Source organism: Hyaena hyaena, unplaced genomic scaffold (genome assembly GCF_003009895.1).
Source record: "Hyaena hyaena isolate Hyena2069 unplaced genomic scaffold, ASM300989v1 scaffold_551, whole genome shotgun sequence".
Taxonomy (NCBI): Eukaryota; Metazoa; Chordata; class Mammalia; order Carnivora; family Hyaenidae; genus Hyaena; species Hyaena hyaena.
The window spans coordinates 361,896-387,083 of NW_024081183.1; the positions used below are offsets into that span (position 1 = coordinate 361,896).

Below are 25,188 nucleotides of genomic sequence, written 5' to 3' on the forward strand. Positions count from 1 at the left end.
GGCATTTAAATAAATCTCTTCAATACATCAAGCACGTAGCTGACCGTTAAGCCAACCAAGCAGAGACTCCAGTTGCCTTACATGGCAAAGAACATAGACTTTACAGAATTAATTCTAGGAAAGTCACTAAACAAACAGGCAAAAAGGTAATGGACTAGAATCCAGAATCTAGAAATAAGCCCTTCACACTTATGACCAATTGATTATGTGAATTCCAAGGCAGTTCAATGGGGAAAAGAATAATCTTTTCAATGAATAGGTCTTAAACAGCTGGATATCCAGTTGTGGAAGAATGAAGCTTGATCCTTAATACTGAATGCAAGAAGTTAACTCCAAATGGATCATACATATAAATATATCAACATAATATAAATATATATTATAAACACATAATTCCTGTGAATATGTTATTTATTAAAAGATACGGCTTATATTAAAATATAAATATATAATAAATTATGCTATAACATATAAATATTAAATGTAATAAAGTGTGCCATGTTAGAAGAAAATACAGGAATAATTATTTAAGGCTTTGGATTTGACAGTTGTTTCTTGTATTTGACACCAAAAGCACAAGTGACAAAAGAAAAATAAGATTTCATCCAACTTTTTGAAAGGACATCAAAAAATAATACAGTTAATCCACAGAATGAGAGAAAAGTAAAAAGACAAATAATCCAGTTTTAAAAATGGTTAAAGACTTTTTTGTTAAATTAATAGACTTTTAAAAGCTTATAGGTTTTTAAAAGCAGAAACAGTTTACAGAAAATTTGAGTGGAAAGTACACAGTTCCCAAATATACCTCCCAACCCCCTACCCCAAGTTTTACGTATAACACCTTGTCATGAGTGTGTTCCATTTGTTAGAATTGTTGAACTAAGTACATTATTAACTAAAATCTATAGTTTTACATTAAGTTTCACTCTCAGTGTTCTACATTCTGAGTTTTGACAAACATTTGATTATGTGTATCTGTCATCACAGTATCCTACAGAATCAATAGTTCTACTCTTCTAAACATGTCCTTATTTTCCTTCCCTCTTTTCCCCCGAGCCCCGACATCCACTGATCTTTTTACTGCCCCCACAGTTTTGCCTTTTCCAGAATGTCATGTAGTTGGAATTATGTAGTATGTAGCCTTTTTAAATTGGCTCTTTCACTGAGCAATATGCATTTAAGGTTCCTCCGTATCATTTTATGACTTTATGCTTCCTTCCTCTCTTTCCTCCCTCCTTTCCTTCCTTCCTTCTTCCTTCCTTCCTTCACCAAACTCATATTCCTCTCTGCCTTGCTGTTCTTTTTTTAAACAAACCAAAGGCCTTGGTTATGGTTCAATCTTGGTGTTGTACATTCTATTATCTGAAGTTCTTGGGAGTCTAGTCCTGCTGCTTATTGTGTATGTTGCCTTTTCTGCAATGGTTAGTTTACTTGTAGTTTTTATAGTTTGGGATTGTGAGCTCAGTTTTGATGGAAGTGGGTGGAAGCAGGGAGTGCTTTATTTCCGGGAATTCTAATAGGGCTTATTAGTTAGCATATGTCTCTATAAATCAGTTTCAGTTTTCCTTCTGCCTAGTGATTCAGAGATGTTACCAGCCAGAACCTTCTTTTTATTTTATATCATTTTTCTCAGTTTGGGGTTATTAGACAACAGAATAGTGTTAGGGCAAATTGCAAGTTTGAAGGACAGATTATAAATTCTCCAGTATTTTTTTTTTATCCCACCAGAACCCAGGTTGAGATTGTTATACAGGTTTTCCTGCTGTGTCCCTTATTTTGGTCCACCCACTCTCTGAGTTTGTAGCTCTTTAGGAGTTCTAATTTTATGCAGGAGATCTCACTGCCAACTTCCTGTCCCCAGGTCCAAGCTTTATCATCTATCCCTGAGTTGTAAAACACAAGCCTCTTAGTGAAGTTAGCAATGATCCAGCAAATTTAGGGCCGTTGTCCAGGCACACTTGAACACTTTTTTCCCCTTAGTGATTTCTTTTACTTCTTGAATCTTTGGCTGTATGTTCTATAAAAGGCATTTCTGTTTTACCCAGGATTTCTAAGTGCTTTGCCACAGGAGAATTTTCAGGCATTCCTCTTGTTCAGGACTGGCAGGAAGGTATGTAATCATTATATATTAAATTCATAGGGTAAGGTGGTATGTTTCATCTTTGCCACCAGAAACTTCCAGCATTAGCCACTTTATGCCTTATGCTGAAAGTTGTGATACTTTGTAAATACACACAGCATTGATAGTGCTTGTGTATGATTTAGAATTTTGTATCATTAAGTGTATCAGACTTTGTTATGAAGTAGATTTTGGTAAGGAAAGATCTGGAGGAAGTAGTTAGGATTTTGAAGAGGTTGGAGGGGAGAACATGGTATGGAGTGAATGTTCCTGACTAATCTTTCAGGTCCTTTTAAGTTCTTGGCTGGTTCTGCTCACCGTCCTTCCATTCCAGTTCAGTAAATGTTTATTGACAACCCTTAGGAACAAAACAATCAACGTGTCCTCTGGTCTCCCGCTATTGTTAGCCCATATGGTACCTTTGTGGAAATTAGCAAAAAGGACCATGTTCCACTACATCCTCCTTCATATGATTGCTTCCAAAGGTCTCCCTTCTGTGAGGAAGAGCCTTAGGCCAAAATTTAGGGCTTGGCAAGCTCACTGAATTTCAACCTCCATTAACATCTTTAGCTGGTTACCTCTGTGTAGTATGAAACTGTATCCTGATATCCCCCCAAGAGCTATTTTCTTTGAAGCCTTCTTTGCTTACTCTAGTCTACATTATTCTTGTCTTCAGTCTGTCCCACTTATTTATCCTGTGGCCACTATGTTATTTATCTTGTGGTTCTCTTTAATTCCAATAAATATTTATTGATGCTCCCCCCAAGTGCCTAGTACCATTGTAGGCACTAAAGATACAGTGGTTAATAAAAACAAAGTTTTGCCCTAATGGAACATATATTCTGGTAGGCAAGGTGGATAGTAAATCAAAAAATAATTGGGGTACCTGGCTGGCTCAGTCTGTAGAGCATCTGACTCTTGATCTTGGGGTTGTGAATTTAAACCCCACATTGGGTGTACAGATCGTTTAAATAGTTTTAAAAAAAAAAACTTTAAAGCAATTTTTTAAAAAGAACAAAAAAATTATTTCAGTACCTATTCAGGAATTTCCTAGACACTCACTGAAATTCTCAGAAGCTTGTCAGTGACCTCATTTTAATTTACTGTAGCTGAAAAGTATTTTGTGGCATATATTTGTTTTTTAATGTGGTCTTAAGCTATTATATTAGAAAAGGTTGGGGACCAGTAGTATAACCATACTGTGTCTTATTAGTGAAGTGTTAAAAAATATGTCATTTTAATTTACCTGGATTTTTCTATTTTTAAAAATTTCTATTTAGTTTTATTTCTTTATCAGAACACTTTTTCCTCTGTATTCAAGAAAATACTGGTGTTTGGGGCAAAATACTGATGTTCTCTTCAATTAAAAATGTTAACTGAGTGCTTGCGTATTTGTCATGTAAAGATCCTAGAGCAGTAGGTTAAAAACATGAGATAAGACGCCAGCTTTCAAAGGACTTAGAATCAAGGAGAGTAGGTAACAGACTAAAGGAACTCTGGCTTCAGTTTCTTCACTTGAAAGAAAGATGAGAATTTTTTTTTTTATTACTTAAATGAGAGTGGAAAAAAAAAGTCTAGATGGATGTCCTGTTATTAGCATAGATGAGTATGTGTGAGGCAAATGAGTTCTTTTGGAAGGTTGTACAAAAACCCCATTATAAATTAATCTTATTTTCTCATTAGAAACCTTGATGGAAGTAAAACAGTGGAGGTAATGGATAATAAAAAAACCATATATAAGTTGCCGTGCTTAGGTGTTATAGACCTCTTAGAAACTTCCTTATCAGGCATATATTCTAAAATGTCAGGTAAACAGCAATATTAAGCATGAACTAAAAGCATGCTGGTATTTAAAATTTACTAGAAAATGGATAACATTGGGAGAAAGTTGAGGTTGAGTTTGAGAAGATGGTAGAGGTCAGGTTGGTGCAGGAGTATGCTGGGTTGCCAGCCATCTCTGGTAGTGTCAGAAGGCACTGAGATCCTAGAGGAGCAGAAGGCGTCTCTTCTTAGGAAGCCGCTAGAGTTGATACTCCAACACTATTGCTAAATTACCTTTAGCTGTACAGAAATAATTTCTTTCTGTTTCTCCAGTTCCTTGTTCATTCTTACCCTTTGGCCCTCGCGATGTGTTTTTCTTCCTGTTTGGAACTATTTTCTTATTTCACTCTACCCTTTCCCATGGCTTATCTCTACTCATTCTTTAATTCTCACCTTAAACGTGACTTCATCCAGGAAGCTGTTTTTGATCCCCCAAATTGGGTTAGATTTTTCTTCTTTTTTTACCTGAGGTAAGAAAAATACTCTGTACGTCCCCATTGTAAGTTAATATAAAAAAAGAAAAAAAATATTAATATACACTGTAATTCTTAGCAGTTGCTCTCTCCTCATTTGTTATCTGTGGCTGGACTGTGACTTCCTTGAAGGCAAAAATCAGGTTGGCTTGTATCCCCAGTACTTAGCATAGCACAAGTACTTGGTAGTAAACAGCACCACTTTGGAAGACATGTGCATTTTAATTTTAACATGGTTTTTTCCCATGGGATTTTGTTCACAGAGGATTTTGGATATCATATAAGACAGTGCTCTTGCCTTTGGGAATTCACGGCCTAGTTTGAAAGCCAAAGTTCAAAGCACATAAAAAAAAAAAAAAAGTAAAATAATAAAAGGTAATGGCCACTATGAGTTACTGGCCCAAAAGTTGACCCACAATGGAATAAAAAATAGCCCAATTAAAACTGTTGATAAGATGCTGTGAATTCAGAGTTAGGCAAGAGACTGTTGGATGCTAGAGTAGTCTATGAAGGAAGACTTCATAATGAGAAAAGTTTCCACTGAATATTGAGGGGTGGGGAGACTCAGTTCAGCAGGCAAGAGGAGGAGGGCTATTTGGTTAGGGTTGTTACACACTGACTGGTAGTGTTCATCTTTAGAGTGTTCGTAATAAATGGAAACGATAGAACTACATATGCCTTCTAACCAGCTAATCTGGATTTTTCATATCATTTCCTCCTAACCCATTTTAGGTTACTGATTTTTGACTTGAAATCTAGATTTCTAATTTACTTCAGCTTTGTCCCTTTTTCTTAATACCATGGTTCCAAGGTGAAAGCTCATATCTGTCTGAACGGTACCCTTTTAAAATGAGCTTCCCTGTAGGAATAAAATGACGTGAGATTAGTTTTTCATTTTGTTTACTGTTACTTCTGATTATTAGCCACAGTTGACTAGAGACAAGAAACAGTCTCTTCTTAGGCTCATCTTTTACTTGTGAAGTAGAAATAATATTGCCAGCCTTGCTAATCTTACAGATTTATCATGCTGATAAAATGAGATAATATCTCATTCAAGGTATTTGAAAGGGATAAAAAATGTTCTAGAAATGCAAGTTGTATATACTCTTTCCATTTTCATTTATATGCCTGGCTTAGAGAGTTTCTCATGCTATTTCTCAGCCTGGAAATGTTATATTGCTGTTACATTGCAAAATCGAATTTTAGAATTCTGTGTTTTTGACAAGAGCTTTAACGTGGCATGGATAGTAGCTGGTTGCTTTGGAACAGCTGTCGATTTGCTGTGGAATGCTCATTTCAGTCCTTTAGTCACTTCGCTTCTAACCACCCTGGGGTGGGCCCTTTGTCTCTGGATGACCCTTCTGATTCATTCAGCCTCGGACTAGGATGCGGATGAGGACGTGGTTGTTGAGGGTGTCATTAAAATTCCATCCTCATTAAGTCTGATAAGATTTTTTTTTAACCTGAGAACTGAATTTAACTTTAATTATGTTCTAGGCTTTATCAGCGTAACTTTGCCTCCCATTGCTCCTTAGATATAAATTTAAATCAAGTGTGATCTTTCATCGGAGAGTGATCTTTTGAAATACTCTCTAATATTCTTAATGTTAACTTTCTTTTTTTCTTTTTCTTATTTTTAAAATTTATGTATTCATGAAAACAGTTAAGAGCTCTTCTAACATGCTCCCTACTTGTCAATCCCTGTTAGAATATATTTTTTTAAAACTTAATTGTAACTTTAGTAGGCCCACATACCACATTTTTTATTGATGCATAACTGACGTATTGACATTGTATTATTTCAGGTGTACAACATAATATCCAATATTTATATAGGTTGTGAAATGATATCCAAATAAGTCTAGTTGATGCCTGTCACTATACAGTGACAAAAAATTTTTTTCTTGTGATGAGATCTACTCTCCTAGTAAGTTACCAATATGCAGTACAGTATTAACTATAGTCACCATGATGTACTAAAACATATTAAATTCTTAAAATAACTCCATGAGGGAGGTTCTATTCTTTCCATATTACACATGAGGAAACTAAGACACTAAGTTACTGAGAAGTTACGTGTCTTACCCAGAGCCACAGAGCTAGTAGCTATAGAGCTGGGAAAAGAATATACACAATCTGGTTTTAGAGTAATTGCTTTTGGGCACCTACGTGGCTCATTCGGTTAAGCAACTGACTCTTGGTTTTGGCTCAGATCATGATCTCTCATGGTTTGTGAGTTCAAGCCCTGAGTCAGGCTTTGCTGACACTGCAAAGCCTGCTTGGGATTCTCTCTCCTTCTTTCTCTGCCCCTACCCTGCTTGTGTTCTCTCTGTCTGTCTCTCTGTCTCTCTCTCTGTCTCTCTCTCACACACACACACACATACACACACTAAATAAACAAACAATAAAAATATCTTAAAAAAAGAATAATTGCTTTTAACCAGTATATCATACAGCTTATTATGTCATCACACTGTCTTTGAAAAGACTAGAAAACAGAATTGTATGAGGTCCATTTTGTGAACACGAACATTTTGCCCTCATTAAACTTGATTTATTTATTCCACTCATCAACTCCTATTTACTGGTTGTTGTTTGTTTGTTTTGTTTTGTTTTTTTTAATGTGTTCCAGAGACTGCTGGGTGCTGAGTTTTGAACAAGATATACATGGCCTCTGACGTCATTGATTTTACATTCTAGCAGAGAAGACAGATACTAATAAATTCTTTGCCTAATGCTTGAATTGCAGTGGTGATAGATGTTACAAAGGAGGAATTAAGAGTAGAGTTGTTTTTTTTTTTTTTAATGTGGGGTATTTTTTATTTAATTGAAGTACAGTTGACTTTTGGAGGAGTTGGGTTTGTTTTGTTTTTTCAATGGATAAGAATAGAGTTTTTGATGGGGATTCTGACCTGGTCTTAGAAGTGAAAGTATTCTTTGAGAAAATGTCATCCGCGCTACACTTTGAAAAAAGTCTTTCTGTGCCTGTTTGAGGTATGACTAAAATTAGGTGCTTCAACCACCTGTTGGAACTGAATAGCACTTTGGAAGAGATGAGCTAAACTCTTTTATACATATTACTCATTCATCCTGATACTCACTTCACTGATCTTGAAGTTTATTGTTTTGTACATTTGGTGTCTGGTATAATCGACATTTATAAGGCTGACACATGACAAAGAGATTATTCATATTCTTTGTTAAGATGGGGAAGTGATAAAATAGAGTTGAGAAAGGGTCCTTAGAGGTCTTAATCTTCTGTTTTCTTAGTGTGTAAAAAGAGCCCCAGAAAATTCTGATTTGCCCAGAGGTGGTTTTAAGATTTCTGTAAGTAGTGTCAATGAGGGGCGCCTGGCTGGCTCATTTTCTACTACATGTGACTCTTGACTTTGGGGTTGAGCCTCACATTCGGTGTAGAGATTACTTTTAAAAATTAAATCTTTAAAAAAAATAGTATAAAACAGTTATATTTCTGAGTGTTTTAGTTATTTAAACTCATTTATACCAAATATTTTTTTTCCTCCTTGATCTGAGAAAGTGATACAAGTTTCTCAACTGGCCTCTGTTAGCCTTGCTGGCTGTAAGGATAAGACTTCTGTTTTCCTATCTGTAACTAGAGTGACTTGAATAAAATTGAAAAGGAAATAAAAAACAAAAAAAGATGATACTTCAAGTGAAAATAATCTTACTGTGCATAATTTGATTCATTTATATGGAATAATTTTTTTTTTAACTGTACAAAAATGTTTTTATCTGTGTTGGGACTGCAGTGGAACTTCCTTTTGTGTCTCTTCACTTCTCTTTAATATTTTCTTATATGAAATAGCTCAGGAGATTCAGCCCAGAGTTAATAGAAGAAAATTATATCCCTCTAATTGCCTCATCAATTGTCAAAGATAGAAAAGCTTAAAAGAAGCTTGTTACATAACAAAATATACAGGAAAGTCACCATTTTCATCTTGAGTCCATCTTCTCATTTCTGATAGATTGCAAAGGTCGACTGCAAGGAAATACTAGACATCATATGTAATCTGGAATCTGAGGGTCAGGATAACACGGCATTTGTTCTTTGTACGACTTACCTCACTCAGCAGCTCCAAACTGCAAGTGTGTATTGTTCTTGGTAAGTATATTTTCTTTTCATTCACTTTGTTTAGTACATAGTATAGCATTTAGAGTTTCTGTAAAACATTGGCTTCTTTCAAATTTAAAGCCTAAGCAAATTAATTGATGACATGTGGATTATATCTTGCTTAGAAGCTAAACCATTTAATTAAAAATATTATTGGTTTAATCTTTTCCAGAAGAGTCCAGAGATAAGAGAGGGTAAAGAATTTGAACTCCTCTTGATCATCTTATAGAGGGTTGTCTGTTAACTTTAATATATGTCTTCTTCGGAAATAAAATTATGGCAACATGAATTATGGCAACATTTTCCTTTACACTTATTATATCTTTTGGTAGGCAGTTTTTGCCCTTTTATTTGGAAACCACTAATTATCTAGGTTTCTAGGTCAGCCATGCACAGGAGAAGGAAATCCATTTGAATAGGTAATCTCTTTTGCAACTTTGGTACTGTATAGCAGAATTATATTAATTTGGTTTTAATTCAGTTTATATCTTGTTTGCCTACAGAGTACTTAGTTGCTAAAAAGAAAACAGTAAGTGTAACCCACAGTTCTTTCATTCTAACTGTATGGAGTCTATTTAGGCCAAAGGGACAGACTTGGTACACAAGAGAGTTCTAGAATGTAAGACTGCCATTAAGTATCAGATTAGTGATATGGATAATGTTATAGGATATTAGCAGAAGGTACTCACTGTATGTTTAAGAAAGGTGTCAAGGGGGAGATAATATCAGAGCTTTAATTCAAAGAATGGATTGGATTTGCATGACCTTAATAAGAGGAACCTTGAGCATGTTAGAACCTAAGGATGGCTTGAAGTTGGAAATGAACATTTTGATTATAGGATAACCCAGTAAAGCCCTTCATGTGCTTTAGCCTTTATTGATCTCCTTTTGTACAGTTTTATTATTAACGTTGTGTGCTACTATATTTCTTTCTGTTTACTGTTTTATATAGAAATATTATTTGCATACTATAACTTATGTCATAATAATCCTCATAATAATCATTGTGCAGATGAGGCAGTGGACGACCAGAGGAGTCAGAGAAGCCTTGTGATTGTCCACGGTCTTAAGGCTAAAGTGATAGAGCTGAGATTCACATTCAGTGTTTTTGACTCCTAATCCAGTGCTTTTCTTCTGTGGTGGTTTTCTTGGTGCAGGGCCAGAATGCAGATTGCAGTCTTCCACCACCGAGTCCACTATACCAGTTAATATCCCCTCTGAGAAAGGACATAGTGAAATGGGGAGTTAAATATACTTTGTAATAATCACTATGGGCATTTTGTTAGGAAACCAAAAAAGAGGTGCTAAAAATAAAAAGAATTAAGTAGCAGTGAGGGTTTTGATCATTAAATTAAGTAGAAGAGGCTCTTTCCCTATCCATTAGAGATTAGAGATTTTAGCCTCAGTAAAACAGTTGTATTTACTTGAGGAACAAACCCCAGTTTATCTTGTTACAGTTAATTTCTTTGCCTACACCGAAAAAATATCTGCTAGTGATAGCTAGATTTTCAGGGCAAGGAAATGTACTAAATCACATATGAGATGTGTTATATATTACAGAGGGTTGTGGGGGGGGGGATTTTTTTTTTAAGTTTTTGATGTATAGTATAATGATTGAACAATTCTATTCATTATTCATTGTTCATCATAATAAGTGAATTCTTAATCCCCTTCACCCATATCACCCATCTCCCCAACCATCTCCCCTCTGGCAACAACCAGTTTGTCCTCTAAGAGTACTTAAAAAATGAGTGTATTTTCATTTGTCTCTTTTTTCTTTGTTCATATTTTGTTTTTTAAATTCCACATATGTTTTATTTAAATCATATGGTATTTGTCTTTCTCTGACTATTTCACTTAGCATTGTACCCTCTAGATGCATCTATGTTGTTGCAAATAGCAAGTTCTGTTTTATGGCTGAGTAAGTTTCATTGTATATATATACCACATCATCTTTAACCATTCATCTTTTGATAGACACTTGGCCTCTATATCTTGACCATTGTAAATAATGCTACAGTAAACATAGGGATGTGTATGTCTTTTCAAATTAGTGCATTTTTGTGTTTTTTGGGTAAATACCCAGTAGTGGAACTACTGGGTCATATGGTAATTCTATTTTTAATTTTTTGAGGTATCTCCATACTGTTTTCCACAGTGGTTGCATCAGCCTGCATTCCTACTAACACTGCATGAGGATTCCTTTTTCTCTAAATCCTGGCCAGCACTTGTTATTTTTTGTGTGTTTTTTTAAAATAATTTTTTTTATGTTTTATTTATTTCTGAGAGAGAGAGAGAGAAACAGTGTGAGCAGGGGAGGGTCAGAGAGGGAGACACAGAATCTGAAGCAGGCTCCAGGCTCTGAGCTAGCTGTCAGCACAGAGCCCTGTGCGGGGCTCAAACCCACGAACTGTGAGATCATGACCTGAGCCGAAGTTGGACGCTTAACCGAACTGATCCACCCAGGTGCCCCTATTTTTTGTGTATTTTATTTTGGCCATTCTGACAGGTGTGACGTGATATCTTATTGTGGTTTTGATTTGCATTTCCCTGGTGATTAGTGATATTGAACATCTTTTCATGTGTTTGTTATCTGTATGTCATCTTTGGAAAAATGCCTGTGTTCTCTGTACATTTTTAAGTTGGATTATTTGTTTTTGTGTTCCATTGTATAAGTTGGATTATTTGTTTTTGTGTTCCATTGTATAATTTCTTTTTATATTTTTGGATATTAACTCCTTTTCAGAGATACCATTTACAAATATCCCATTCAGTAGTTTGTCTTTTCGTTTTGTTTATGGTTTCCTTCACTGTGTGGAAGCTTTATATTTTGGTGTAGTCTCAGTAGTTTAATTTTGCTTTTGTTTCCCTTGCCAAAGGAGACCTATCTAGAAAAATGTTTCCATGGCTGATATCAAAGAGATTACTACCTGTGTTTACTTCTAGGAATTTTATGGTTTCAGGTCTCACATTTAGGTCTTTACTCAATTTTGAATTTATTTTTGTCTATGGTCTAACAAAGTGGTCTAGTTTCATTCTTTTGCAGGTAGCTGCCTTGTTTTCCCAACAGCATTTGTTGAAGAGCTTGTCTTTTTCCTATTGTATATTCTTGCCTCATTTGTTGTAGATTAATGATCATAAAAGTGTAGGTTTATTTCTAACTTCTTTATTCTGTTCCATTGATCTGTGTGTTGGTTTTTGAACCAGTATCATACTGTTTTGATTGCTATAGCTTTGTAGTGTGTCTTGAAATCTGGGGTTGTGATGCCTCCATCTTTGTTCTTCTTTCTCAAGGGTGCTGTTTGAGGTCTTTTTTTTTTTTTTTTTAACGTTTATTTATTTATTTTTGAGAGACAGAGTATGAGTGAGCACAAGCAGGGGAGGGGCAGAAAGAGAGAGAGAGGGAGACACAGAATCCAAAGCAGGTTCTGAGCTGTCAGCCCAGAGCCTGGTGTGGGGCTCGAACTCATCAACCTTGAGATCATGACCTGAGCTGAAGTCAGATCCTTAACCGACTGAGCCATTCAGCCGCCCGTGGCTGTTTGAGGTCTTTTTTCGTTCCATGCAAATTTTAGAATTATTTGTTCTAGTTCTTTTTTTTTTTTTTTAATTTTTTTTTAATGTTTTATTTATTTCTAGGAGAGAGAGAGAGAGAGAGAGGGAGAGAGAGAGACAGCGTGAGCAGGGGAGGGTCAGAGAGAGAGGGAGACACAGACTCTGAAATAGGCTCCAGGCTCTGAGCTGGCAGTCAGCACAGAGCCCGATGTGGGGCTCGAACCCACGAACCGCGAGATCATGACCTAAGCAAAGTCGGACGTTTAACTGACTAAGCCACCCAGGCGCCCCTGTTTGTTCTAGTTCTGTGAAAAGCTGTTGGTATTTTAATAGGGATTGCATTGAATGTATAGATTGCTTTGTGTAGTGTGGACAGTTTAATACTAATTGATTTTCCCAATCCATGAGCATGGAATCTTTCCATTGTGTCATCTTTAGTTTCTTTCATCAGCATTTTATCACTTTCAGAGTACAAATCTTTCACTTCCTTGTTTAGTTTATTCCTAGGAATTTTATCCTTTTTTATGCATTGTAAATGGGACTGTTTTCTTAATTTTTCCTTTGCTACTTTATTAGTACATAGAAATGCAACAGGGGGTGCCTGGCTCAGTCAGTTAAACTTCAGACTCTTGATTTTGGCCGAGGTCATGATCTCGTGTTTCATGAGATCAAACCTTGCTTCAAACTCTGCGCTGAGAATCAGGAGCCTGCTTGGAATTCTCTCCCTCCCTCCCCCCCCTTCTCTCTCTCTCTCTCTCTCTCTGCCCTTCCTCCACTTGTGCATGCATTCATGTGCTCACTCTCTCTCTCTCTAAATTAGTAAACATTAAAAAAAAATAGAAATGCAACAGATTTCTTTGTATTAATTTTGTATCCTGTGACTTTACTGAATTCATTTATCAGTTCTATTAGTTTTTTGGTAGAGTCTTCAGGGTTTCTATGTATAGTATCAGGTCATCTAAAAATAGTGAAAATTTTACTACTTCTTTACCAATTTGAATGCTATTATTTGTTTTTGTTACCTGATTGCTGTGACTAGGACATCCAATACTCTGTTGAATGAAAGTCGTGAGAGTGGACATCCCTGTCTTGTTCTTGATCTTAGAGGAAAAATTCTGATTTTCACCATTGAGTATGATATTTGCTGTAGGTTTGTCATATATGGCCTTTATTATGTTGAGGTATCTTCCTGCTACACCTGCTTCATTGAGTTTTTATCATGAATGGATGTTGTATTTGTCAGATGCTTTTTCTGTTTCTGTTGAGATGATTATATAGTTTTTATCCTTGTTAATGTGACCTATCATGTTGATTGATTTGTGAATAGTGAAACGCCTTGCATCCTTGGAATAAATCACATTTGATCATGATGAGTAATTTTTTTAAGTATTGTTGAATTTGGTTTGTTAATATTTTGTTGAGGATATTTGTGCTCCTCAGATATTGGCCTGTAGTTTTCTTTTTGTGTAGTGTCTTTACCTGGTTTTGGTAGCAGGGTAATGCTGACCTTGTAAAATGGATTTGTAATCTTTTCGTCCTCTTTTTTTTTCGGGGGGGTGGGGTAATAGTTGGAGAAGAATAGGTGTTAACTCTTCTTTATGTGTTTGGCAGACTTCACCTGTGAAGCCATCTAGTCCAGGACTTTTGTTGGTTGGGAATTTTTTGATTTCTGATTCAACTTCACTGCTATAGTTGGTCTGTTCAAATGCGCTGTTTTTTCCTGATTCGGTTATCAAATTTGTTAACGCATAATTTTTCATAATCTTGTATAATTCTTTGTATTTCTGTGGTGTAGGTTGTTGTTTTTCCTCTTTCATTTATGATTTCTTTTTAATGATTCTGGCTAAAGGTTTAGCAATTTTGTTGATTTTTTTTTTTTTTTTTTAAAGAACCAGCTCCTGGTTTCATTTGATCTGTTCTGTTTTCTTTAGTTTCTATTTCACTTATTTCTGTTCTAATCTTTTTTTATTTCCTTCCTTCTGTTGGCTTTGGGCTTTGTTCTTTTTCTAGCTCCTTGAAGAGTAAGTTTAGGTCATTTATTTGAGATTTTTCTTGATTATAAAGTAATTTTAAAACTATAGTCACACGGTTCTTTTAATGTTCCTAATAGAGTTCCCCTTCTAGAGTGACCTATAACTATTCTTCCTTTCTTCACATTAGCCCTTCCAAGGATGTTAAAAGCTGTCGGATTAATGCTGCTCCCACAGCAGGAAGGGATTAACAAGGATTTCCCTCTTGTTGGCCTCCTGAGGAGCTAGAATGAGTAAAGGAAAGAAAATATTTAGTCACTTCACACTTGGTTAAAAGCAAGCTTATCCCAAGCAGTTTAAAGAGAAACAGAATCTAAAATTTTCAAATTTGGAGCCTTTTTGTTTAAACCCTTTCTATTGTTTTCATGGATGTTTGTTTGTTTGTTTTGCTAATGGGATATTGGGATGAGATATTTCACTAAGGAAAATGAAATTTAGGAATTCTATAAAACATGTCAAAGTTGGAATCTGATAAAGCAGTCATTTATTTTTAAACATACATACTAGAATTTATTTATTGGAAATATTCTTGAATGTGATCATCACAGAAGATATTATTTGAAGTGTTAACTATGTAACTTACCCAGAACAGTTTTTTAAAATTTTCTTAGAAATTTTCTTTAGAAATACTTACAAACCACAATAAAATATTTCCTATTAGTTTATAGTAGTCACCATATGTATGATTGATCTCAAAAGGTATATTACTCAGCTTATTAATTAACCATGACCCCAAAAGAGTTTTGGCTCTGCAAAAATCAGAGAAGTGCTGGAGGAATGAGTTTCCTATAGATGTCAGCAGTGGTAATATTGTTAGAGTAGCCGAGCAGATAAGAAAGATACCCATTTTTGAATGGGACAGTGTATGTACAGATGTGTAATTACTACTGCTGCTTTTAAAGTGAAGTTCATGGGGCGCCTAGGTAGAGTTCAGTTGGTTAAGCTTTTGACTTTGGCCTAGGTTGTAATCTCAAGGTTCATGAGTTCAAGTCCTGCGTTGGGCTCAGTGCTGACAGCTCTGAGCCTGGAACCTGCTTCGGATTCTATGTCACCCTGTCTCTCTGCCCCTCCCCCACTCATGCTCTGTCTCTAAAAAATAAACAAACATTAAGACTTAAAGTTCATACAGGGGTGCCTCTCTCTCTCTCAAAAGCAAACTAGCATTAAAAAAAAATAAAAATGAAGTTCATACAGGTGAGCTTTAAATCTCCACACAAAGCTTTCAGCAAGTATTTGATAGATTGACCTTTGCTTTCTTAGATCCGAGTTTAACGTATGTTGGGGGTACCTGGGTGGCTCAGTCAGTTGAGCATCTGATTTCAGCTTAAGTCATGATCTCATGGTTCATGAGTTCAAGCCCCACCTGCTCACTGCTGTCATTGAAGAGCCCGCTTTCAATCCTCTGTCCCTCTCTGTCTGCTCCTCCCCGCTGCACTTGCTCTCTCTCTCTCTCTCTCTCTCTCTCTCTCTCTCTGTCTCATAAATAAACATTAAAAAATAATCTTGTACATTTGTGTTCCTTTATATGTAATCTCATGCCTGTTCTCTCCCAGGCTAGACTGATATATTGGGGTTGATATGTGTGTTGTCCTTAGTACTTGGCAAAGACCACATATCCATATATGTTTTATTTAACCAAATTTTGTTGGAAATAAAAAGGGGTCATGAGAATCACATACTATATTTTCAGGAGCCACCTTTAGAGATGGTCATTCCTTAATTCCACAAAGTTTTCTTTGCCTCATTTCCACACTGCCTAAATTCTAGATAACAGTGTGACATACTAACTGGACTTTGGGCTTCCTGATATGCAGAAACCCAGTGTAATTTAAAGTTCTTGCCTGGTGGTGGCTAGATCTTTGCTGAAGTGTGTTTCCTACAATTAATAGAACTAGATTTCCTTTCCAGTTTTTATGACTCTCTATATACTTTGTTGGCTTGAGATAGGCAGTAGGCTAGTTGGAAGCATCTATACAGTGGAATCATTTTCAGTATATTCTTTAATGGTTGTCCATTAAAAAAAAATCATACCATTGTTGTAATTGATATTCATCCCAGTGCATGTATGATCCAGCAGGCTCCGAGTTACTAGTTACTGGTGGTTTTGGTTTTCCAGTGTTCATATTTGAATGGATGACTTGGTGGCATTTTCATGAATTGGTTTCATTCAGGCAAGTTTATATGTTTGGTTGGGTAATGAATAGTAGTTTTAAATTATTGGATCATAATTATGTAAGTATGTTTAAAAACAATGCCCTTTTTTGATCGTGGTTATTTGGAGTTAAAATAACTATAGCTTGAAATATTTAATTTGTAATAAATCAAGCCCTAGACATTCTGATTTATTTTTTAAAAATTATTTCAGGGGCTCCTGAGTGGCTCACTTGGTTAATAAGCACCCGACTTTTGGTCTCTGCTCAGGTCATGATCTTACAGTTCGTGAGTTCAAGCCCCACATCGGGCTCTGTGCTGGGAGTACAGAGCCTGCTTGAGATTCTCTCTCTCTCTGCCCCTCCTGCACTCTTTGTCTTTCTCTCTCAAAATAAATACGTAAACTTAAAAAAATTGTTAGGAGACTTTAGTACTCAAACCTGCCTTTTATCACTTTATCAGATTTGCCTAACTTTAAACTTCTAGCTAGTTGACGAATTTTAGGTAATAGATACTCCTGATGCGGGGGCTCAAACTCAGGAACCATGAGATCATACATGACCTGAGCTGAAACCAAGAATTGGATGCTTAACTGACTGGGCCATCTAGGCGCCCAGAATCTTGTGAGTTTAAAAATGGACAGTCACCCCAGTTACTTGCCTAGCCAATAGCTATTTTCAAAGCTGACCTGTCTCAATTTTTTACTTTTCCTGGTTAGGAAAGCAACACTAGTCACCAAAGACAAACATTTAAAATCATTTTCAGTTAATTTTATTATCACAGCTCAGATTTGCCATCATTAAATATTAAGAGCTTTAATAATGTACCTTTTGAGGAGTATATTAATTTCAATCTTTGAGGGAAGTTTTGTATATATATAAGAATTTCACCATATGAGAATCCTCATTACCTCTTTAAAAGTATAATAGAGGTACCTGGGTGGATCAGTTGGTTGAGCAGCTAACTCTTGATTTTGGCTCAGGTCATGATCCCAGGGTCATGGGATCAAGCCCTGTGTTGGGCTCTGCGCTGAACATGGAGCCTGCTTGAGATTGTCTCTCTCTCTTCCTCTGCCCCTCTCCTGCTCACACGCATGTACTCTCTAAATAAATTAATTAGTTCAACTAAATAAATAAAGAAAGAAAGTATAATAAAATAAGTTCTGTTAAATATGTTTATTTTCAGTCTTTTGAGGTTTGTTCATTTGTTAAGCTTTGTATTCGTACCCAGCTTCCTAGGATAGTCTGTGAATAGCAGTAAGATATTATTAGTCTTCTAAAACTGGCTTGTGAAAATAATATTTTTTATGAAAATTATTTACCAGATATTACAGTATGGCAGTGTAAAGAAAAGAGTCACTTTTTAAAAGTGGTAACATTCTCTTCAGTTTTACCAAGTAACTTCCCTCACATTCATATTAGTATTTTTATCCTGGACATTTCTGGGTTACTAGTGCTTTTCCCTAAGAATTTTCTCTTGGGGCTTCTGGGTGGCTCAGTCAGTTAAGCGTCAGACTCTTGATTTTGGCTCAGGTTATGATCTTACACAGTTGGTGAATTCAAACCCCATGTTGGGCTCTGTGCTGACAGCTCGGAGCCTACTTGGGATTGTTTCTCTTCCCCTCCTTGCTCATGCTCTCTGTCTCTTTCTCTCAAAATAAACTTAAAAAAGAATTTTCTCTTAACCCATTCAGTGCTTTTAACTAACTTGGTTTTTTTCAAGCTTTTCTTTGTTTCCATAATGAGTATTTGTAAGATTCTTGTATTTTCACCATTTCCAAAAGTGCCATTTTGCTCATTTTATTAGTCATATTTAAACATTGCAAAATACATGCCTAACCTAAGTAGCTTCATGAGATTTTAGAGCTAGAAAGGGCCAGGTAAGTGAGGAAGTGTACTGTTAGAATATTTATTAGTTGTATACATTTTGTTAGCAGTGTAGGGATAGCTGATGATCTCCACCCACTAGGATAGAGTTTAATTCAGTCAATGTAATTACCAGTACAAGGGGTGAAACCTTTTGGAACACGACAGAATCTAAGTGTTTTTAAAAAGTCAGCATAAAGGAAATAGTTTTGTTGTTTTTATATTCTCCCACCACAAAGAAAAGAAGTGGTGGGGGGCGCCCGGGTGGCTTAGTCGGTTAAACGTCCGACTTTCGCTTAGGTCATGATCTCGCGGTTCGTGGGTTCGGGCCCTGCGTCGGGCTCTGTGCTGACTGCCAGCTCAGAGCCTGAAGCCTATTTCAGAGTCTGTATCTCCCTCTCTCTAAAACACACCAAAACACACGCTCTCTCTCTCTCTCTCTCTCTCTCTCTCTCCCTCTCCTCCCTAGAAATAAATAAAAATTTAAAAAAAAAAGAAAAGAAAAGAAGTGGTGGAATTTTCAGGGAGGATTCTTAACAATTTTACCAGTGAGGGAATGCAATAGAGAGTATAGACAGGTTTTTTTTCCCTTCTAGTTTTTGTGTACTATCAATTTACCTTTACAAACCAAAATGGGGTTGGAGGGTGGACAGCAAATACCAGTTGCTTTAAATGTTTTACCTTAATCTTTCTTTTTATAGGGAGTTGACTCTCTTTTGGAGTAAACTGCAGAGAAGAATTGACCCATCTTTGGACACTTTTTTGGAGCGCTGTCGTCAATTTGGTGTCATAGCTAAAACACAGCAGCATTTGTTTTGTCTGATTAGAGTTATACAAACAGAAGTGAGTAATTTTGCTTTTTATGATGATTGTCCTGAAACTGAAGAAAAGAGTAGGGAGATTACTTCCCAGGCAACTCCTTTTAGATGAGGGAAGATTATGGAATTGGACATATCTTGCTGTTTCTGCACATTGACCTCCTGGAATCCACAGTTTTTCTTAGTGGAAAATAGTGATTTGAAGTGCCTGGCAGAAGGGAATATTATATTTCTGGGCTATCCCCTCAACTACCCTATGTCTGCTTTTCCTAGAACAGTTTTCTATATTTTGTATAGGCAAGTTTGTTTGCATATTGTCATACTTATTAAAAATAAAGAAAATATAATTATATTTTTAATGTTTTCCTTAAGAACAGAGTGATATGTTTCTTAGGTTTTGGAATAATTGAACAGTTCCAGAATCAGCTATGTAAAATTATAATCTTCTGTGCACACCAGTAGGAAACAAGTTAGATATTTTTAGGAAGTAAATATTTCCTACATGAAATGAAGTGCTGTATATAAAGCCTTGTGTTGACTTGAGCTCTATAGACATATAAGACTATCAGCTTAGAGATTCAGGACAAACCTTATACTGTTTGTTTTTGTTTTGTTTTTAGTATCTGCTCATGGCAGAGCTCTCCATGTACCCATATCTGTAATGGCTCATGGGTATGTTCTATGGGTTACTTCTTTGACACATCCAAAGATTGTTTATACTAAAGCCAAGGCACAGTTGTATCTTTGGACATCCTTTCTCCTCTAATGTAAACATCTGTATCCTATACTTTATTTGAAATATGTTGGTCTGGTCTTTTCCAGTGAAGATAGGAAAAGGTAGAGCATTTATTAAAAAGTAAATTCATGGTCAGATAAGTTAGGCGATAACTATTTCTAATCACTGTGAATGAAGTTGTGTCTCCTGTCACAGAAAGAACATGTTCAAGTAATTACCGAACTTGTCTTATTTTTAAAAATTAGTTTTAGGGGCACCTGGGTGACTCAGTCGATTAAAGCATCTCAGTAGCTCAGGTAACGATCTTGTGGTCTGTGGGTTCGCGCCCCATGTCAGGCTCTCTGTCTCCCTCTGGTCTCCCCCTCTCTCTACCCTTCCCTGACTCACTCACACTCTGTCTCTCAAAAATGAATAAAGGTTAAAAAAAATTTTTTTAATTAGTTTTAGAACTGGCCTTTAAAAAAGTTATTTTGTAACTTTTGAGTAAAGTATTAGTTTTCTATTTGCTGAATAACAAATTGCCACAAATGTAGTACTTAAAACAACACCCAATTGTTAGCTCAGTTTTGTAGGACACGGCATAGCACAACATGGCCAAGTTTGTTGCTCAGACTGTCAGGAAGGTAGAATCAAGGTTTTGGTCAGATTGTGTTCCTATCTGGAAGCCTGTGAAAAATCCACTACTAAGCACATTCTTGTTGACAGAATTCTGTTCCTTTGCGTTGTAAGACCAAAGCTCTCATTTTCTTGCTGGCTGTCAGACGTAGCTTGTTTTCAGCTACTAGAAGCCTCCCTCATTCCATACCTGCATTTTTAAGCCAGTAGACATGTAAGAAATTCTCCTAATTTGAATCTAATCTCTAAATCTGACTTCCAGACCTAGATGTAGAGGGCTTGAAAGATTAGGTCAGGCCCACTTAGGTAATCCACTTGTCTTAAGATCAGCTGATTTGGGGCCTTAATTACATCTGCAAAGACCTTTTTGCCATGACATAATCATAGGGATTATATCATATTTACAGGTTCCACTTACACTTGAGGGGAGGAGATTATACAAAAGTGAAGGTCACTGAGGGTCATTTTAGAATTCTGCTTACCTCGAGGAATCACAGAAAATGAGATAGCTGAGTTTCTGAGGCGCTTGGCTGGCCCAGTTGGTGAAGCATGTGACTCTTGTTTGAGTTGTGAGTTCAAGCCCCACGTGGGTATAGAGATTACTTTAAAAAAAAAAAAAAAAAAAGTGGATTTCTGACACAGACCAAGAAATTTGCTGTCTACTTACATAACCAGATCGTTCGTCTTTAATCCTCGTCTAGGGAACTTTCCACTATAATTGTTCATGATAACTGGTCTAAAGAGCAGAAAAGATGTGGATCAGGGGCGCCTGGGTGGCTCAGTCGGTTGAGCGTCCGACTTCAGCTCAGGTCACGATCTCACGGTTCGTGGGTTTGAGCCCCGCATCAGGCTCTGTGCTGACTGCCAGCTCAGAGCCTGGAGCATGCTTCAGATTCTGTGTCTCCCTCTCTCTCTGACCCTCCCCTGCTCGCTCGCTCTCTCTCTCTCTCTCAGAAATAAATTTAAAAAAGAAAAGAAAAGAAAAGATGTTGACTGGTAGGTAGAAGGGCAGTGAATGGAGAATTCCTTTCAAATTGAGAGACTCACCTCTAGGTTTTTAAAGAGAGATGATCTAATCTCTGTTGATTAGGATCTAGTTCTGCCATGGGGCTCCTGGGTGGCTCAGTCGGTCAAGCGCCCGACTTCGGCTCAGGTCATGATCTCACGGTTCGTGGGTTTGAGTCTTGTGCCAGGCTCTGTGCTGACAACCAGCTCGGAGCCTGGAGCCTGTTTCAGATTCTGTATCTCCCTCTCTCTCTGACCCTCCCCTGCTCATTCTCATTCAGATTCTCCTCCCTCTCTCTCTCTCTCTCTCTCTCAGAAATTTAAAAAAAAAAAAAAAAAGAATCTAGTTCTGCCATGAGTGGTAGATATCCCACAATAGTAGTGCTCTAAAGAAGATGGAAATTTTCCCTTCTCTCATATAGACAGGTAATCCAGGCAGACAGGCCAAGGTTGTTTTTAGTGGTTCCACGTTTCAGAAACCCAGGTTCCTTTTTTGTCTGCCATCAACACATAGTTTTCATCTCATGTTCTAAAAGCTAACTATTCAAATCCTAGCTATCATGTCCATTCCTGATAGCAGGGGGCTGGGAGCTAGGGGGGCAAACCACACCATGATAACACCTTTTCCTCATTCCTTCTAATGCACACACACAGCCACATCTAGCTGCAAAGGAGACACGAGACATATTTATTATTTCAGGTTACTTCATAACCAGATCGAAACAGGCCTTCTGTTTTTGTGTTTTTGTAGCAGAAGAGGCAAAGGATATTGGGAGACAGCTTATAACCAATGACGTAGTCCTTGGGATGGAACAGGTTAATGATGCTAAAAATGCTTATGTGGGCATCAGGTCTTTTGCAGAAGGCAACAGTGTATAATGGAGAGGGTCTGGTAATAGTATCTCTTTATTTTCTGGGCTTCCATTTTCTATAAATGAAGAGCTTAAACCAGATCATTTAAATGTGCTTAGGGGCACCTGGGTGGCTCAGTCAGGTGAGTGTCTGACTCTTAAAACTTTTTTTTTTTTTTTTAATGTTTTATTTCTGAGAGAGAGACACACAGAATCCGAAACAGGGCCTCAGGCTCTGAGCTAGCTGTCAGCACAGAGCCTGATGCAGGGCTCAAACCTGCAAACCATGAGATCATGACCTGAGCCGAAGTCAGATGCTTAACCGACTGAGCCACCCAGGCGCCCCAAGAGTCTGACTCTTGATTTCAGCTCAGGTCATGATCCCAGGGTCATAGGATTGAGCCCCACATCATTGTGCTGTATACGTGNTCTCTCTCTCTCTCTCTCTCTCTCTCTCTCTCTCTCTCTCTCTCTCTCTCTCTCTCTCTTTCCTTCCCTCCCCTCCTCTCCTCCACTCTCACACGTGCATGCTCTCTCTCTCTCTAATTAATTGATTAAATAAAAAATAAAGGTGCTTAGAGTTGTTAGACTTTAAAAACAGTATGAATTAATGTAGATGATGTTATATTTTGAAGTGGAAGTTAAAGAAGAGGGGAACATTCAAGAAACTTGAATCCAATTTATTTGGCCCTTTTTGGTGGAACATATAGTGCTTACTAGTTTGCAAAATAGGACTATCTTGTTTAATTCCTTCTCTTTAATAAAGAAGCTCAAAATTAGAGGTGTATGACTTGTAAAGATTGTAAACCTAGTTTGCAGCAGGGTCAGGACTAGACCATGGGTATGTTGACAAATTGCATAATGTGATACGATTATCATTTGTAAATCAGAGCACAAAGGACTTAGAGGGTCAGGTAAGTTTTAAAATAATTTATAGGTTCTCAACAAGTTATTATTATTACTTAACTCCTTTTTGGAAGAATGAGATAAACTGCAAAGAATAACTATTCTTTTTTTATGTTTATTTTGAGAGAAAGAGAGTGTTCATGAGCGAGGGAGGGGTGGGGGAATCTTAATCAGGCTCCACCCTCAGCGCAGAGCCAGATCCAGGACTTGATCCCACAAACCGTGAGATCATGACCTGAGCTGAAATCAAGAGTCAGATGTTTAACCAACTGAGCCACCCAGGCGCCCCTCTATTCTTAAATAGCCCGATCTGGATGCAGTGGTAAAATCTACCAAATTACTAAGAGCACTTTTCAAAAAAACAGACTATACCATTATGCATTCTGAACAGATATACCAAGAAGTTACTTGTTAAGAGTAGTGAATAAGTTATAGGATATAAAACGTGGAAACTGAATTTCGAAGACATGAATAAATTGATTTTAAATCAGGTAGCTATTGGAACAAAGAGTGGCAGGCATATTATATATAGGGCACATAGGATATAGCCATGTCACATAAGCTTTGAAATTCATAAAGGCTATAAATTCGTTAAGAACTTAATTTATGCACAGAGATAGCCTTAAGTTTAAAGCCTTGTTCCCTTGCTTACTAGCTAGTGACATTGGGCAGTTAATCTTTTGAGTCTTGGTTTCTTCATCTATAAAATGAGGATAATGTGTGAAAACAGTATTTGGCATAGTGCCTAGAATGTAGTAATGGTTCAGGGGCTCCTGAGTGGCTCAGTCGGTTAAGCATCCCGACTTCAGCTCAAGTCATGATCTTGTGGTTCGTGGGTTTGAGCCCCATGTTGGGCTCTATGCTGACAGCTCAGAGCCTGGAACCTGCTTCAGATTCTGTGTCTCCCTCTCTCTACCCCCCTCCCCCCCAAATAAATAAACATTAAAATTTTTTTTAATAAAAAAGAATGTAGTGAGGGTTCTATAAATTGATGGTAGTTGTTTCTCTGTGTTCCTAGAACTCAGAATGAAGTATAATTGCTTAACAATTTGATTACCAATTTGAAGAGTAGAATTTATCCTGTTATTTTACATGGTATTCTGTTGAATACTTTGTGCCAACAATGTAGTAATCACTTTATATTGCTTATTTTGTTTTTATAACAATGTTAGGAGGGAAATCTAATATTACCACTACTGTTTTCATTTTATACAGCTGAGGAATTAAGAACTTGTCACTGCAGTTAAGCTGGAGTTCAAAGGCAGTCAAAATCTGACTCAGAAATTTATGCCCTTGGGGCACCTGGCTGGCTCAATCTATAGAGCATGCAATTCTTGATCTCGGGGTCATGAATTTGTGCCCCAATGTAGACATAGAAGCTACTTTTTAAAAAACTATGATGCTTTGCATTTTAAATGACTCTGGCGTGTAATCCTACTTTTTTTTGCTCATAGTATTTTCATATTCTATTTCAGCCTCTCATGTAAGTCATCTTATATGCCTTGTATCATATATGACCAGTTCTTTTTCCTGACTTCTTTATTTTAATGTTTATTTATCTTTTTCTTTAAAAAATTTTTTTAACATTTATTTATTTTTGAGAGCCAGAGCATGAGCGGGGGAGGGGCAGAGAGAGAGGAGACACAGAATCTGAAGCAGGCTCCAGTCTCTGAGCTGTCAGCATAGAGCCCAATGTGGGGCTCGAACTCACGGACTGTGAGATCATGACCTGAGCTGAGGTTGGACGCTCAACTGACTGAGCCACCCAGCACCTGGTACCCATAATGTTTATTTATTTTTGAGAGAGAACACAAGCTGGGGAGGGGCAGAGGGAGGGAGAGGGGATGGAGGACCTGAAGCAGGCTCTGCACTGACAGCAGTGAACCCACTGTGGCGCTCAGACTCACAAATTGTGAGATCATGACCTGAGCCAAAGTCAGATACCCAACCACCTGAGCACTCATACTCCTCTTTTTCCTGATTTTTGACTAGTTCCTGAGAACCTGCCACTATAGAAGGAATTTAAGAAAATTTTACCCCCATGGGAACCTTGAGATTGAGTATACCTATAGCTATAAAGTACTAAATCTTTTAGGATGAAATAGGGAGAA

At 37.0% G+C, this 25,188-nt stretch overlaps 1 protein-coding gene across 1 annotated transcript in view; it reads left to right on the forward strand.

The window, feature by feature from the left end:
• RLF (RLF zinc finger) overlaps positions 1-25,188 on the forward strand; it is an 87,375-nt gene that overhangs the window by 56,767 nt on the left and 5,420 nt on the right. The window contains exons 6-7 of the mRNA XM_039255956.1: positions 8,400-8,536; positions 18,848-18,989. Of these exons, the coding sequence (XP_039111887.1) occupies positions 8,400-8,536; positions 18,848-18,989 (279 nt within the window). The remainder of the gene's footprint in view (positions 1-8,399; positions 8,537-18,847; positions 18,990-25,188) is intronic.